Source organism: Cibotium barometz, chromosome 46, assembly GCF_041138505.1.
Source record: "Cibotium barometz isolate CiBa-2024 chromosome 46, ASM4113850v1, whole genome shotgun sequence".
NCBI lineage: Eukaryota > Viridiplantae > Streptophyta > Polypodiopsida > Cyatheales > Cibotiaceae > Cibotium > Cibotium barometz.
Genome location: NC_141091.1, coordinates 33695811 through 33713081, shown reverse-complemented (window position 1 = coordinate 33713081; position 17271 = coordinate 33695811). Strand labels below are relative to the sequence as shown.

The window sequence follows — 17271 nt, the reverse complement described above, 5'->3', positions numbered from 1 at the left end:
TAAGAGTGCCACACAAACACCTTCTCAAGCATTCCCAAATTTGAAAGGGCATTGGTTATCGTATCCAGCAATAGGCCCTGTCATAAAACAACACAATTGTTGCAAATCCATGCCAAACGTTATCCTCCAACTCTGTGTTAAGAATAACTCTTTAGAACAAATGATTCAAACAATTACTGGAGCACGAATGATGAAAAACCTGGCGCGAATCAGCAGGGATCTTCAAAGCATAATCTGCTGCTAGTCCAGGAAGATTGCCACTGAGAAAAATATGTATAGCACCTGTTACATCTCCAGACAATGCTTTTTCTTTTCCAGCCTCTTCTACCTGAAAGGCATAATAAAAGACGGATAAGTCTGGTTTGAATATCTACACTTGTGCAAGGATGTACTCCTCTGTAGAGAAGATTTCACAATCCCTAATAAGATCTGATGTTAATATTGAATTAATCATTATGTTGCACCAAACACAGATGGTCACCAGTATAATCTTTGGGGATGTGTTTCAACTTTCAAACACGAGAATGAAGAGAATGACTGTTTTCCACTTATGGTCACTTGATTCTTTTCTTTTAGGATGTGTTTCAACTTTCAATCATGAGAATGACTCATTTCAAAGCTAGTTAATAACCTGGCCAGTCTTAAGTAGCCATTGCAAGTGCCTCCTGCGTAACACTTCAGCATCAGGAAAATTCTGAGCACGTACGATTGACAAGGCCTCCTTCCACCTGACAGCAACTGAAAACAATCAATCATGAATTTATTGTGGTCAAGATGCTAAGCTAATACTTCATTTCAACTAACTCATATGAAAAGAGAGGATACATTTTATGCATCGGTCCAAAGGAAACCTAAGATAAAAACATTTGGTTGAGAAAACAAACTTGAGTTTTTGCTGCACTCAAGGACACTTAGGAGAGCAAGTTACATAACAAAAAAGTAACAAGTGCATTAAAATCCTCTCAAAACGAGTGTGCATCTTGGTAAAACTTAAACATTCAACAAATCTTTGCAGTTGGAATCATCTTGCCTGCTACAAAGACATTGGAGGCATTGAGGTTATAAGACAGGTAAGCATAAGGACTTGCGAAATTTCTGCCACCAGATTGATGAAAGCGTGAGTGGTAGATCCTCAATGGTAATCTGATCAATCTTTGTAATTCTCCCAGTCACAGATTTCCTAATCACTATTGTCATGCTACTACAAATCATTCCTATCATATAACAAAATCTAAGGATGACTTGAGTTGCCTAACATCCATAACCACAATCCACATTTGTTTGGAGTAGGTTGGATCCTCCACAGGCTAGCAGAGCTAGGAGATTCCTTAGAGCATGCATAGAAGTCCCCTCTGATGAGGACCTGCAATAAATTTCCTGGCTTTGAGTTCTATGAAAAGTGTGATGTCCCTATTGATGGAAGTCCACACTAAGGAAGACCAATGACACTTTCATGTACTTGAAGTCCTAAGGCAATGACAAGTGTGATGTTCTTATTGATGCAAGATGATACATGGTCCTTAGCCATCAATGGCCCCAAGGTGCTTCTCAAAAAGCAAACTATTGTATTGTGGCATGGCATATTTGGAGAGCTCGCTGTAGAGAGACTATCGAGGGCACCCTCACGTCGCCAACAAAGTCCATCCAGAGCATCTGACTTGATATCATTCACACCCTCCGTGGACAGTGGGGGAAGCTTCACTAGTACTCCGACCGCATGTTGCGGAAGTATTGCGAGGCCTTCTGAGGATTTGGCATCACTGTCCTTTTCTCACTAACAATGGTGGTGAGCCCACTTGGCATTCTAGACCACTTGTGTGGTCTCCAACCTCCCCCCCCCCCCCCCCCCCCCCCCCCCCCCCGCCAATTGTATGAGGTAGCCTTCTCCTCCTAGAGCGGCCAGCCAAGGGAGAAGAGCATCCTTCCCCCTTTTTTCAGTTTTCTTGTTCTCACTCCCCTCTATGGAATATTAGATAATGGAGATGAGTTTGTACTTAGTCATTATGGCTGTTTTGTTCGGTAGCTTATAGAAGGATCTCTTTCCCGGTGCCACAGAGGCAAGGGGGGGGGGAGGGAGGGGGGTATATTGAAGGAAACTATTTGACCTTTGATGAACTACAACTTAGGCTTCACTAAGCTTAGATTTATGAATAAGAGGGGCCCTTTCACATAACTTTGTGTCACAATGGTGCACCAACCAATAGTGGGAAAGTGTGTAGGGTGAGTGAAAGAACTTTCTTTCTTTCTTTTTTTTCTAGAAAGGAGACTTCTATTAAGTATGAAAAAATTTTACAAAATGGAGATTTCACACCAAGAAAGCTGGAGATCTCAACCAATCAGGAGCCCCGTGCAGCCAATTTGGTCCCGAATGAGAGGACGTGAAAAAGATACCAATGTCCCACTCTCTCATAAACTGGGCGTGCTTCCTCTTCGTAGCCCTCAAAGATCCCTGGATTCTGGCCTAGGTAGCCATAATGGTATGAATAATATCACTCCAAATCCTGCAAAGACACCGAGAAACAGGAACGGGAGTACCCTCAATGGCCTCGGTGCATCTAGCCTTCCAGATATTCCAGGCTGAGATGCTAGCAATAATCTCCCAAGAGCTGTCTAACCTCTGTGCGCCGGAGGGACAAAGTGTGAAAGTGGCAAATCCTAAGGACAACACTGCCGAGCAACTCCTTGCCTAACCATAATGGCCAAGCTCCTGTCAGTCCCCTCGAATCTCAGCTGTGGCCCAGACTGTGTCAACCAAATAATAGAACCAAAAGAAATGATAGCATCCCTCTTAATCCTACCAAAGAGGTGTGCAATCGCAGACCAAACCCTCTATGCTTCCCTGCATTCCCATAAACAATGCTAAACTGACTCCGAAACTCTTGCACATCTAGGGCATGCTGGGTAACTGACCTCCACTGATTGGTGGCCAGACCACCATGAAAAGAAACCCAGATAAAGGAGGAAATCTATGGCTTCCTATATAAGAATTCCACAATCTCCGCCAAAAAACCCTCTGAATGTCAGTCGATATGCCGTAGGATTCCCAATGGGGTCTAAGAGTAGGGACACTCTGAATGTGTCCCAAGATAAGATGTCTGGCATTCCGCACCGTATAACTGAAAAAAGGCATGCTTTTCAAGGGGTTACAAGCATCCTTCCACACCCACTCACCGGGGTCCCAATGCAAATGTCTGATAGGGCAGTCACCATACAACCAAAGGCTAACACTCTCTGTGATCATCCCCGGGGGGGGGGGAGTCAACAAAGACGTGCTTCCCAAACCTGCCAACAACTCTGACTGGACGAATCTGGGGCCTTCAATAAGGTCCTACACATCACATCTCTCCAACTGCCGTCCATCCTGTACAGAAAAAAAGACCGGTACATCATCCTCCCTAGGCAAGGGGAGACCCATAACCTGAAGAGGAACACCTATCCCAGAAAAAACCCCAAAGCAAGAATGATGACGGTCTTCCAAGAAAGATCCAGTAATCCAGTGGTTGGGAATGGCTGCATCAATCTCTGCAATCCTCCGACTAAAGCCTCTCAAATGCTGCGTGAGATCCAATCTCTGTACCTCGGTGAGGCTCTGAAACCTCTTCCAAGCCAACACTGTAGGGCAAAGGGTCTCCCAGCCAGCCCAAAGAATATGCACATTGGGATAACGTGTGCAAGCATCATAGAGGTAACAAGCGACTTTACCAACTCTCAATCAAAGCACTATGAGGCGCTAGGTCTAGAAGAGCTTCTCATGGGCCACCATTGAGGTTTAAGGGTTGTCAAACCTCTCCCAAGTAAGGTCGAAAAGCACCCAACCACAGGCCTGACCACTCCTCCAATGCCAAAGCACCAAGAATCCACAAAGGTGCCCTTGGAATAACCTACTATTCCCTTGGAGGAGTGTCGTAAGTCTTGGAGGCAAGAACAATACGCCACAAGGGAACCTCTCTCCCTTCCCTCCTGCCAAGACCTAGTCGAGGAATTCAACCTCGATACTACAGAGGATCCATGGCCTATGTTGTTAGCCTCCTCATTGTGGGACCACACAACCTTGCTTGATCATCCCGCCGCCTTCTTCCAATCTTTCAAGGATGTCTTCGCCTAGACATACAAAGACGTGGATGGCACCCCAACCGACATTGGTGTTCACACCATACCCCTCCACGAAGAAACTCCACCATTCCGTGGGCGGGCCTACAAGTTCCATCCAAAGTATGTAGAGGTAGTCAAGGTAGATCTCAAAAAAATAGAGGAAGCCCACATCATCTCCTGAGTGGAACACTCCGAATGGCTTTCACCTATGGTCATCTTTCCTAAGAAGAAAGGATGTCTTCGCCTAGACATACAAAGACCTGGATGGTGCCCCAACTGACATTAGTGTTCACACCATATCCCTCCAAGAAGAAACTCGACCAATCTGTGGGGGGGCCTACAAGTTCCATCCAAAGTATGCACAGGCAGTCAAGGTGGAGCTCGAAAAAATTAAGGAAGCCCACATCATCTCCTGAGCGGAACACTCCGAATGGCTTTCACCTATGGTCATCCCTCCTACGAAGAAACCCAACAAGATCCAAGTCTGTGTGGACTTTCAATCCCTCAACAAAGCCAATATTAAGGACGGATTCCCACTTCCATTCATAGACCATGTCTTAGAAGATTTTGCCGGGCACGCCTAATAGTTTCAACAAGGATAACCAGGTAGCCATCCACCCGGGGGGACGGCACGGCACCGGGGGCGGGGGGGTGCTGGGGGGTTTGGCTCCGCAGCGGGGCGGGGGGGCGGCACAGCACGCGGGGGAGAGGGGGGGTGACGGCACGGCTCCAGGGGGGTGGGGGGGCTGTAGGGTGTGAGGGCACGGCTCCGTGGCGGGGTGGGGGTGACGGCACCACACCGGGGGGTGATGACTACTCCAAGACAACATTCGTCACCCAATGGGGTACTTACATCTACAACAAGATACCCTTTAGGCTATGCAACACCCCACCACCTTCCAACAGATTGTCACCAATATCTTCATGGAGTACCTTCTTAGTTTCCTCTGCACTTTCATTGATGATTTTTCTAACTCCATAGGCACTCAACTTGTCTCACGCCGAGTTAGCTTTAGTTTTCCCCAAGTGTCGATCTTCCGGATTATGTCTCAATCCCTTTTGAGTGTCATTTTTTCGTTGCCCAAGGCACCCTCCTAGGTCACATATCTCTTCTGAAGGCTTGGCACCCCCCCATAAGATCGTCACCATCCTAAGATTGCCTCCCCCCATCAAGTCCAAAAGAAACCAAGTCTCTGTCGGGCACACCAACTATCACCGTCACTTTATAGATATGTATGTTGACGTAGCCCTTTCCTTTGACCAACCTAGTCAAACCTTCCAGTAGTCCGACCGGGTGTCTACTACCACCTTCACCTATCTTAAAAAGTTCCTCACAGAAGGCCCCATCCTCATTCCACCAGATTGGACGATCCTCTTCCACGTCCACATAGATGCAAGTCTCACAATTGTTGGCACGGTCCTCACTCACCCACCCGAGTCGGGAGTACAAAATGGACAGGCCCGTCTACTACACCCGATTCCTCCTCACTACAACACCATGGAGTGGAAAGGCCTGTCCATCATCTACGCCTGCCAAGAGTTCCGTCACTATCATTTGGGCGCTCACATCATCGCCATCTCAGATCACCATGCCCTCAAATACCTCACAAACCTCAGGTGGCCAGTTGTAACCAATCTTCTCAGAGGACTAAGAACTTTGACAAATTGTCCATTTACAAATTATCAACAGAGCTGAAAAATAAAGATTTGCACACAAACACTAGGACCGGCCCTCCTTTGACGGAATTCTCTATTCCTCACGAGTAATCTTTCAAACAAAGGATGCAGGTGCCCAACACCAGAATTTTCCAAGTACATAAGATTTCCAACCAAAGAAAGAAGATGAATCTCCCCAACAATGGAATTTTCAAAGTACATAAGATTTCCAACCAAAGAAAGAAGATGAATTTGCGAGAACATTGTCCCACAAACTCATAAAATTTTGCAGTTGTAACCCAAGGCTAGGTCTTCAAGATATCTCGGAAAGCAAGCAGCTTCTCTCAATGAAACTTTCCCTAGGGCACCGCCTATGCACGGGTCACCAAGAAAACCTATCTAGCACCCAAGAGCAAACATAAAACACTTGTCTGTCCTCACAAAGAACCTCACTGTCCAGCCCTGAATCACTGAAAAAGAGCCTAAAAAGCAAGATGCTTTTCGAAATGGAAGTACCCAAAATCACACCCTATGCATGGAACACCTGGAAGACTCACTAGCATCCCAAAATCAAGCATGAAAACCACATCAATCGCAATGAAACAAGCTGTCCAGCCCCGAATGTCTGTTTGCAGCCTTCAAAGGAGAGCTTATGCGTGTGATATGACTGAGAGAGGCCCGGGTCGTGCATGTGTGAGAGAGAGAGAAAGAGTTGTAAGGCCTGTTTTGGGGCTGTCCAGCATAGAAAACAGCCATCGACCAGCCCTACATGTTAGTGCAAGAGAGAAGGAGAGGTAAAAAGCACACGATCATGCGAGTTATACCCACACATGCAAGTTAGTCAGCTGAAAATAGCTCCCCGTGCCTTCTTTTGCAAGTCGACCAGCAAAAAAATAGCTTCCCTAGCGCTTTTCAGCGACTCAAGGAGCTATTTGTAGCTTCCGGGTGCCCAATCTTGTGTTTTGTCCATAATTCATTAAAATAGTCCACCTCTTGTGTGTATTCACTTGTAAGTTATTAATTGTTGGCCGCCCAACTTTAATGAGTGTGTACACATACACTTTTAAACCTTATAAACCATATAACTGAATAAAATCCCATGACACTTATATGTTGTGGCCATCTTTGAGGTGTAGTGGCGTATCTATGCCAGTAAAACCTTTGTAAAGACTCCACATCAAATCCTAACCTCCATAGGTGTCCTCTTCCATGTAAACTGTCCATGTCTCTAAAATATGAGCCTCAACTTGTGCACACCATACCATGTATATGTGAAATTATAATTCACATGAGTTCCAAATTGCCTGGCAACCCATCATACCTTGGAAAAACTCCCTTCACATACTTTGTAAAAATAAGTTCGGGGCCTCCAGACACTCTCCAAATCATCAGGGTGGACCAAATGGTGACATTCCCCCCTACTCATAAACAATTGTCTCCAACTGAGAGAATAGCAAAAGTTCATAGGAAAGGAATAGAATAGAATCACCCCAATATATAAGGTGATCTAAACCACTAAGGAGCATCATGGTGCCATGAAAGACCTGTGGGACTAGAGGAAACGAAAATGCTATGGTCCCACTCCCGCGTAAATACAACACGCTTTGCCTGCACAGAACAAGAGGACCCCTCAATACGAGCCCAAGTAGCCATGAGAGTATGGATGATATCACCCCATATAGTGCTAATGCACTCAGACTCAAAAATCTAGACACCCTCAATAACCTCCGTGCATCTAGCTCTCCAAATCTGCCATGCTGTAATACTAACAACAATCTCCCAACTAGTGTCCTCTGTCTAGAGGGTGTATAATGTGAGTGGGGGACATCCTACAACAAGCCATGATGGGCAATACCTCTATGAATGAAAATAGCAATGTCTGTATCACTACCCTCATAGAAATGTTGTGGACCAGATTGGGAAAGCCAAGCAACTGCCCCCAAGTAACATACATGGCGCAGCCACTCAATTTTCCCATAAGTTGGGCTATAGAACCCCCAATATGTTGTGTAGTGTTGCATGCCCATAAACAATGTTGTGCAATCTCAGAATTTTCCGCACATCTCTGGCAGGTAGGTGCTACACCGAAAACCAAGCTCCACTGATTGGTGGGGAGAACCATGTAAAAATAACCAAAAGAAATGACAGATCTGGCTCCTGCTGTATGAATGCCAAAGCCTATGCCAATATCTAAGTTGTATCACTCGAGTGATGCCATAACTCTCCCAATGAGGCCTGAGAGTACGGATCCTATGCATCTGTCGAGTGATGAGAAGAGTGGCATTCCGGACAGTGAAACTGAAAAAGGGAAGACTTTTCAATGGATCAGAGGTATCAATCCACTCCCACTCACCTAGATCCCACTGAAGATATCGGATAGGACTGCCACCATTCAGCCATACAGCCACGAGTCACTATCTGAGGAGAAGGATCAATGAACCAGTGCTTCCCCGAACAACCAACAATCCTCACTGGACTAAGCCTGGTGTCTAGGATGATCCCCTCCATGCTACATCTCCTCAATCTCCATCCAGGCATGATAGAATAGATGATGCAATCTGTAGTCTCCTGGCCCGGGAGAGCAATGACCTGCAAAGGTACGCCTATCCTAGAAAAAACTCCCAACCATCTCAAATGATAATCTCCATGAAAGATCCCAGAGAGCCACTCATGCGGTATAGCTGCATCAATCTGATCAATACGTATGTGAGAGCCCCTAAGATGCTAAATGGATGCAGCTCTCTGATCCATTGGAAGACTCTTGAAGGTCTTCCAAGCAAGAGCTGTATATGCACATCTCACCCATCCTAACTACTACATGTAACGAGATGCACCAAGTGGCCGACCGGCCTCGCCCCCTAATGAACTCGTCCATATAATAGGTTGTCGGTCAGCCTCATCGTAAGACCTAGAAAGCCTCTGTCGCAAGAAGGGTCTCATGCTTCTCCATGCACTAACAATGCCTACAATAAGACGGGAAGATGGTGCCCTGATATATATGCCTCTGCGAACAAAAATCGTGCTGGGCAGCTAATCTCTCCCAACACGGGGTGTTATGAGCCAAGCTACCCTGGCACAGGTGTCTGTGGCGCAATCCAAACCCAACCAAAGAAAATTGTGGATCAACCTCCGCAATCGACCAATGCACGCACAACAGAAGCACCAACAAGAGGCAATAAACCAAACTCAGGCAAGCATTACCTGATTACCCACCAATGCTTTGGAGGCTAAATCCAATCTCCTAGAGCTCCAATGAAGAAGCTTCTTCTAAATACTCATAAGTACTAGAGCAAACTGTTGTGTGTTGGGAAATCGAAGTTAAGTGTGGGAACACTCTCTTAGCATAGGAATCTTTGCTTGAGGTAAGCAATGATGTCAGACCTCATTTAATAAGATCAAAGCAGAGGTTGACCGTTGTACTTTCAGCCCATAAAAGGGACTTCATTGTACTCGCTTAATCATTAAGCAAACTAGTACTTTGTGTCCAATCACTGTACTTCACTCTCCATCATTATCACCTGATATACATTTTGCAGTATTTTCAAGTATTTTCTACTCAGTATCATCTCGGAGTCTGACAGTTTTGTTCTTATAACTGTAGGACAATCAGTTTATTGTACTTTTTAGTCTCATTTAGTTGTTCTCTTTGATGAGACACCAACTTCAGATGTACTCTCAGTTCTGGTCTCATAGGCCACTATGGCCTCTTAGAATAATATATCATTTCATTTCTCTCTACTCCCCCATCTATAGGCCTACCTGGCAAACCACCCTCCAGAGGAGTCCCCTGGACAGAGCCATTGCCATCTGTAGAGCGAGACGCCCACGACCACGAGGATCGCGTCCACGACTCCCTCACCATCAGCAGATTTGAGCCATCATTGCCCGCCACCAGAGGAGTCTACCGCGACGATTCAACGGTTCAGCTTTCAGCTCTTAGCTCTCTTAGGATGTTACTATTTTCATTCTTTCTTTCAGATTTGTTATGATGAGACATCATCATCAGTTGTACCTTGTTTTGGTCTCATGGGCCATTTCGGCCTTTAGGAGACGTTAATATATCTTTCTTTCTTTCTTTATCTCTCCCTCTCTCATACAGCTTCATCTTGCCATTGCATTCTTCTTGCCACAACCTCCATAGCCTCCACAGCTAGGAGTCGTCTGATCCAATATTGGTATCAGAGTTGTGAGATCTTGCGAGCGCCAGTTCTACTGTCTCCGCCTACCTGGATCTCGCGCACCGTGCCAGTTTGGTTCTAGTATTGCCGCCAATCCTCCGCCATTTTCGCCCATTGGTGCCAACTGCTTGGCGGACCCCATGATGGGGTGTCGGCTGGGCTGAGCTGAGTGCCACTGCTCAGCTGGCTGGGCGGACCGGGGGGACAAGGACCCCGGCTGAGCTGCCCGTTCGACCAAGTGGTGCTGGGTGCCAACTTGCCTTACCTAGCTGCCCCCGATTTTGGGCCAGTCTAGTGATTTTTTGCTGTGCCTCCCTCGCCTCGGATTTTTTTCCCTCACGCCATTCTCAAGTCGTCTTGCCACTCGACTGCCTTAGCTGCCCGACTGCTTGGAGAGTGCTTTTGTGCCCATTGCCTCATTCGCTCTAGCTGAGCCAGCATCTGCATCCCAGTGGTCCACATATGCACTGGCTGTCCACGACTGCAAAGTCGACTCAATCCAGCCATTCAGCTCACATGTACTTCTTTAACCAAAGAAGGTATGACATGTGTGGTTTTGCAATGATTACAACCCTGATTTTACTTGCATACTCTATTTTGAGCTGAAACCCTAAATCAGTTGAAGCCCTAGTTTAGTGGCCACATTCTCGTAAGTGCTCATCATGGCATCTCCTACATCGGGTCTTCTCCCTCTCACGGAATGCTTCAACAGCACCAACGGCTTTCCAACCTGGCAAAAGTGCAGCTCCTTCTCATGAAGGAAGATTTACGGGCGGTAGTCTCTGGTGACGAAGAGCAACCTGCGGCAATGGCTATTCAATACAGATTCTGGAAGCAGAAAAACCAAAAAGCTATTGGCGTCATTGGTTTAAAGTTAAATGGATATGGCAGCTCCAATCTCCATGCAAGTGTTTACACATTTTGCCTCAACAGTCATGCAGATCTTCAACACTTGAACAAACAGAAACAACATCAAGATTCATGGTAAATTTGACTTTGTTTTATGTTTTCATCAAAGTTCAATGTGGTGGTAAAAAATAAGCTTAATTTGTTTCTGCATGCACAAATTAAAGAATTGAAAACACCTGAAACAGTCAATGTACATCTTTATTGTATCTTCAATATCACCATGCTCCAATAAGATGTTTTCTGCTTCCTGAGGGGGTGCAAAAGAATTCATAAAACAAGAATCTGAAACCATTGATCCTATCTAAGCAAAGTTTACAATAGACTGTCATCTAGACTCCATAAGCCATGTAATCCGACCCTTTCCGTCCTTGTTAAAGAGTCAAGCAACCTCAAGACATACTGTCTTGTCCCTCTCTACATTCGCACACATAATGTCAACAATTTAAACACATCCAATCTGCATTGATATCAATGGTTCAATTTAATATGGCATGGTGCACTATAATAAATAACTTGTAGTATATCTTTATAATGCAGCTCTTCATTGAAACAGCTAGGGTTACGGCACAGCCAGGATACAAAGCTTGACAGTATTCAGACACAATTCCAACCTTCCATTTTCGAAGAAGAGCTGCCAATTTCACATGCACAAGATACTGCCCTTTGCCATCATGCCCCACATCTTTTGAGAAAGATTTTATTTGCTTGTTAACCTGTCATGGATTACCCATCTCTCTTTTCAGCAGAACATTTGTATGCGTTGAAGTCCAATAAAAACTATTGAGTTGACTGAAGTGAGAAAACCAGATTTTTTAAAAAAGGAATATGCACACCTTGTGAAGATACTCTGAACGACAAATATCCCCCAAACAAGCATAGGATTCCTCTGCGCATAAAAGTTGTTTTTGCTGTAAAGACTTCTCGCCAAGCTGTGAGAACCATATAACTTCAATAAGAAAGGACCTGCATTAGTTACATAAAGCTACTAAACTTCAATCACTTAAATTAAAATGGACCTCCGTTACTTACTTACACCTACGAAATAAAACTCTGATTTTCGAAATGATATTTATTCACCATTGGCAAAGCATAATCAAAACTGAAGAGGCAAGCCGAAAAACGCCATACTCTTGGGTCAAGCGTAAGGTCAAGGTCAAGGTTCCATATGAAGTCAAGAAAACCAAAACACAATATTTTAGCCGTTGACGTGGTTGCTGCATTGATGTGGCTAGAGTGAACTGGGCTATCTTGTAGAAAGGATAATTCCCTTGTAACCATCAACCCATGTACCATCTAAAATAATGAAAACTAATCCTTTCTTGAACAAAAGGTAGGGCAGCCAGCACTGTTGTCTTGATTTTGGATGATGAGGAGGACTCGTGTGCTTGAATTTGAATGATGGAAAGGACTTCCATGCTCAAAGTCGCAGACGAAATTTTTTTATCTCATTGGGTCTTCAAAGTAGATTGTCTGACAACTATTTATCCTATCATTTTCTGAGGGATGACCGATCCCCTCATCTCACGGGAGACTTCAGTGATTCTAGAGTGTCCTTTTCCTAGTTTTTTTTGTTTTTCTGATCAGAAAAGAGACTTCTATTAAGTATGAAAAAAATACACAAAAGGGAGATTTCAAACCAAACAAGGGGGAAATCTCAACCAATTTGGTGCCTTGTGCTGCTAAACAAGGTCCCATATGAGTGGTCGTGAAAAGATGCCATGATCCCATGCTCTCATAAACTGGCTGCACTTTCTCTCTGTAGCCCTCAAAGATCCCTATATTCTAGGGTGTGCATCATATCACACCATATCTTGCAAATGCACTGTGTATCATAAACCAAAGTGCCCTCCATGGCCTCGAGGCATCTAGCCTTCCAAATGTGCCAGGCTGCAATGCTAGCAATAATCTCCCATCCACTATCCAATTTTTATGCAAGTGGAACGTATCCTGACTCCGGAAGGTCTTGAAGACCGCACCGCTGAGCATCTCCCTCATTGATCATAATAACCAGATCCCCATCGTTCCCCTCGTACCTTGGGTTGTGGCCCACCGACTGTGTCAACCAAATGATAACACCAAAAGAAATGTAAGCATCCATCCTCATCCTTCCAAGGAGATGTGCTATCGCAATTGGAATTCTATGTGATTCCTTGCACTCCCATAAGCAATGGTAGACTATCTCTTAAGCTCGTGCACATCTCGGGCATGCTGTGCTAACACCAACGACCGATCTCCAATGGATGGTGGCAAGACCACCAAGTAGAGGAAGAGCCAAATAAAGGAGAATATCTGTCGTCCGGTAAAGTGCAACCACCTCCCCCAAAAAATTCTCTGAATGGGTGTGGTACCATAAGCCTCTCAATTTGTTCTAAGAGTAGGGAATCTCTGAATGTGTCCCAGGAGAAGATGTTGGGTTCCGCACTGATCCAAAATCATACTGCCTTCCGTTGGTGGCTCTTGTTTTAAGCTCTCCACGGACCACGCGCAAGGATCAACGGACCTAGAACTGAAACCCTACCAAGGGCTCATAGACCCGATATCGAACACATCGCATGACCATGATAGAAAGTGGCTAGCAGCTCACCACCCAACCGTAGAATCCTCCGCACTCGCTCCCAAGCCTGAGGTCTGATTACCCGCCACGAGCCTGCTTGGTATTGATGGCCCTGGCCTAGCATCCTGTATCACCAGGCCGAACCACCCACCTTCTTGTATCACTAGGCCGAACCACCCACCTTCTTGCAACTCTATTAGCCCTTGCATATGAGGAGATGGGATAGGGCCTTGCCTTTCTCCTCTCTCACTGTAGGATCTGACAGCCCCTGTTTCAACTACTCAGAGGGGAGTGTGTGGGAGAGAGAAGAATTAGGGTTAGGTTAATTCATGTGGGAGACATACACAGAGAGAACAAGGGAGAGAGAGAGAGAGAGTTGTGGGGATAAGTCAACTCATGAATATGAGTGTGTGACTCCCCTATCACACATGTATATTGCACTAGTACACATAGTGCACTTAGTACATTAAAAGTACTAAGTGTACTATGTACTATAACTTATGGGCTTGTACACACTATAAGGGTGGGCATAGTGCCTTTATCCCAACAACCTCCCACTTAAAGGCAAAGTGCCCTTAAGTAAAGGAAAAGAAAAAATCAGCATGTACATGATAATATACAAGGCCATATCAAGGCTGAAACTGGCCTCATCCAATGCCCATCAAGTGTCTGCAATGAGCAAACCGCTCCGGAGGCAAACTCTTTGTCAACAGATCAGCCGGGTTGTCATCAGTATGAATCTTAACAAGCTGAATTTGCTTGTTCTCTATCACCTCTCTGATGAAGTGATACTTCACATCCACATGCTTCGTCTTTGCATGAAAGACAGGGTTCTTTGCCAATTGAATGGCACTCTGACTGTCACAATGCAACAATGGAATATCCCCTGTATAACCCAAATCAACCACTAACCGAGATAGCCATAATGCCTCCTTGCAAGCCTCTGTGGCTGCAATATACTCGGCCTCTGTAGTAGATAAGGCAGTGCACTTCTGCATCCTGGATATCCATGACACAGCACCTCCTGTGAATGTAAACACGTAACCGGTAGTAGACTTCCGGTTATCTGGATGACCGGCATAATCCGAATCCGTGTAACCATGCACTAATGCATCCTGTTTGCCAAAACAAATGCACAAATCCTGTGTGCCCTTCAGGTATCTCATGACACCTTTCACTGCTTCCCAATGCTTCTTGCCAGGGTTGGCCATGTATCTAGAAACCACTCCCACTGCAAATGCAATGTCCGGCCTAGTAGCAACCATGGCATACATGAGACTGCCACAAGGTGAAGCATACGGAATCTTGGCCATATCAGCCCTGTCTCTATCTGACTGTGGGCTGTCCATAGCACTGAGTTTCACATATGGAGGCAAAGGAGTACTAGTCTTCTTCCCCCCGTCCATATTGAACCTCTGCAAAACTTTGCCAATGTATTCCTTCTGAGACAAATACAACACATGCTGATTTCTGTCCCGAAGTATCCGCATACCCAAAATGTGATTTGCATCACCCAAATCCTTCATATCAAAGGTTTCATGCAGCCTCTGTTTCAAGGTATCCATCTCCTTACAAGATTTCCCGGCAATCAACATATCATCAACATACAAGATGAGGATCAATAGACTGCCATCCAAAGCTTTCTTGGTGTACAAGCAGTGATCTATGTCACTTCTCCTGAATTTCTGAGATTTCATGAATGTATCAAATTTATGATACCATTCCCTTGGTGCCTGTTTGAGCCCATAAAGACTCTTTTTCAGCTTGCATACAAGCTTCTCCTTTCCACTCACTGCATAACCCTCGGGCTGCTGCATATATATCTCCTCATGGAGATCACCGTGAAGAAAAGCAGTCTTCACATCCATCTGAATCAAGTCCAGATCATCATGCGCAACTAAAGCCAACACAGCTCTAAGTGTGGTCATTTTGACCACTGGAGAGAAGATCTCATCAAAGTCCACACCATATTCCTGCTTGAAGCCCTTAGCTTGGCTTTGTATCTTGGCTTTGCATCTGGTGCAACTTTGAGCCTGTATACCCACTTGCATGGCAAAACCTTCTTGCCTGCAGGCAAATGCACCAACTTCCATGTTCCATTTTTATGCAGAGAATCCATCTCTGACTTCATGGCACGCTCCCATAGAGCCTTGTCTGCCCTCTGTAAAGCCTCCTTATAACATGAGGGCTCCCCACAGTCAGTAAGCATCAAATAGTCAACCCCTCGAACAAACCTGTCAGGGGCTCTGGAGGGTCTTGTGGACCTCCGTACCCAATGACCATCATTTGCAGGTTGCTGTCCAGCCTGCATATCACCCATTGGTGGCTCCTGTTCCATGCCATAAGGCTGAAAAATCATGCCCGGTATCTCCTCTAACTGTGGTATATCCATAGGGATATCTTCTGCCATCTCTGGCTGTCCATTTGGACCATTTTCAGCACCATTTAAGGGCTGGTTTTCCTGCTGTAATGGCTGATTTACAGCCCTTTGTTGTTGTCCATGATGTCCATCATCATCAAAGACGACTCTGCTAGGCTCCTGTTGCCTTGCAGGCTCCTTATACATGCATGTTTCATCAAAAATGACATCATTGCTGCGTATGATCTTTCTATTCACGGGATCCCAAAGTCTATACCCCATTTCACCTCTGTCACCATGTCCTAGGAATATGCATTTGTGAGACTTAGGATCAAGTTTGGTGCGCATTTCCCTGCGTATGTGCACGTACGCAACGCAACCAAACACTCTCAAGTGCTTGTATGACGGAGGCTTCCCTGTCCATACTTCTTCTGGCACTTTCCCACCAAGCCTCGTGTTAGGTGACCTATTTATAAGGTGAACGGCTGTCATAACAGCTTCAGCCCAAAAACCATGAGGTAATGCAGCATGTGACATCATAGAACGGACCTTCTCCGGAATGGTCCTGTTCATCCTCTCTGCTGTCCCGTTTTGTGGAGGATCATAAGGAGTAGAGAGCTCCCTCTTGATGCCTTTAGCATCACAAAAGTCCTGAAACTGTTTGGACATGTACTCTCCACCATTGTCGGAACGCAAAGCCTTCAGTGTTTTGCCAGTTTGATTCTCAACAAGAGCAACAAACTTCTGAAACACTGAGAATGTATCACTCTTCAAACGAAGAGGATAGACCTACACCTTGCGTGTGGCATCATCAATAAAAGACACAAAATATTTTGCCCCTCCCAAAGAAAGCTGAGGCATCTCACATACATCTGTATGCACAAGCTCTAACTGAGCATCTTTCTGTCCAAGAGCTTTCTTGTGGGGGCACTGTAGTTGCCTACCATATATACAATGCTCACAAAACTGAAAACTTGAAAACTTTAGAGAAGGCAAGTAACCCAAACGAGACAATTGCTCCATTCCTTTGACACTCATGTGTCCCAACCGGCTATGCCACATAGAAATTTCCGGCAGCTCGGTTGCATTTACATTAGCATGGTGACAAACACCTGCATGCATGAAGTAAAGAGTGTCCACCTTAGAGCCTCTGGCAACAACCAGTGAGCCCTTACTAATCTTCCACTTTCCACTACCAAATGTGGTAACATAATCAGCATCATCAAGCTGTCCAGTAGAAAGCAGATTCTTCTTGATCTCAAGCACATGCCTGACATCATGGAGCATAAGCTGTGAGCCATCTGAAAACACAAGCCTCACATCACCTCTGCCAAGAATCTTGCATGCATGGTTATCACCCAAATAAACTACTCCTTCATTGCCAGCAGTATACCTGACAAACAAGTCTCTGCAACCTGTGACATGAAAGGAGGCACCTGAATCAATGATCCATGAGTGCATACCATGACCACCTGTAAGAAGTGAATGGGCATCAAGTGAAGACGTAAAGAGGACCTCATCCT

At 45.3% G+C, this 17271-nt stretch overlaps 1 protein-coding gene across 1 annotated transcript in view; it reads right to left on the bottom strand.

The window, feature by feature from the left end:
* The window catches only part of LOC147612146 (intraflagellar transport protein 172-like), a 262153-nt gene that overhangs the window by 78686 nt on the left and 166196 nt on the right, over positions 1-17271 (bottom strand). Inside the window, exons 18-23 of the mRNA XM_086784013.1 lie at positions 11669-11764; positions 11447-11548; positions 11012-11082; positions 632-728; positions 200-328; positions 21-77 (exon numbers count right to left, since the gene is read on the bottom strand). Coding sequence (XP_086640139.1) covers positions 21-77; positions 200-328; positions 632-728; positions 11012-11082; positions 11447-11548; positions 11669-11764 — 552 coding nt within the window. The remainder of the gene's footprint in view (positions 1-20; positions 78-199; positions 329-631; positions 729-11011; positions 11083-11446; positions 11549-11668; positions 11765-17271) is intronic.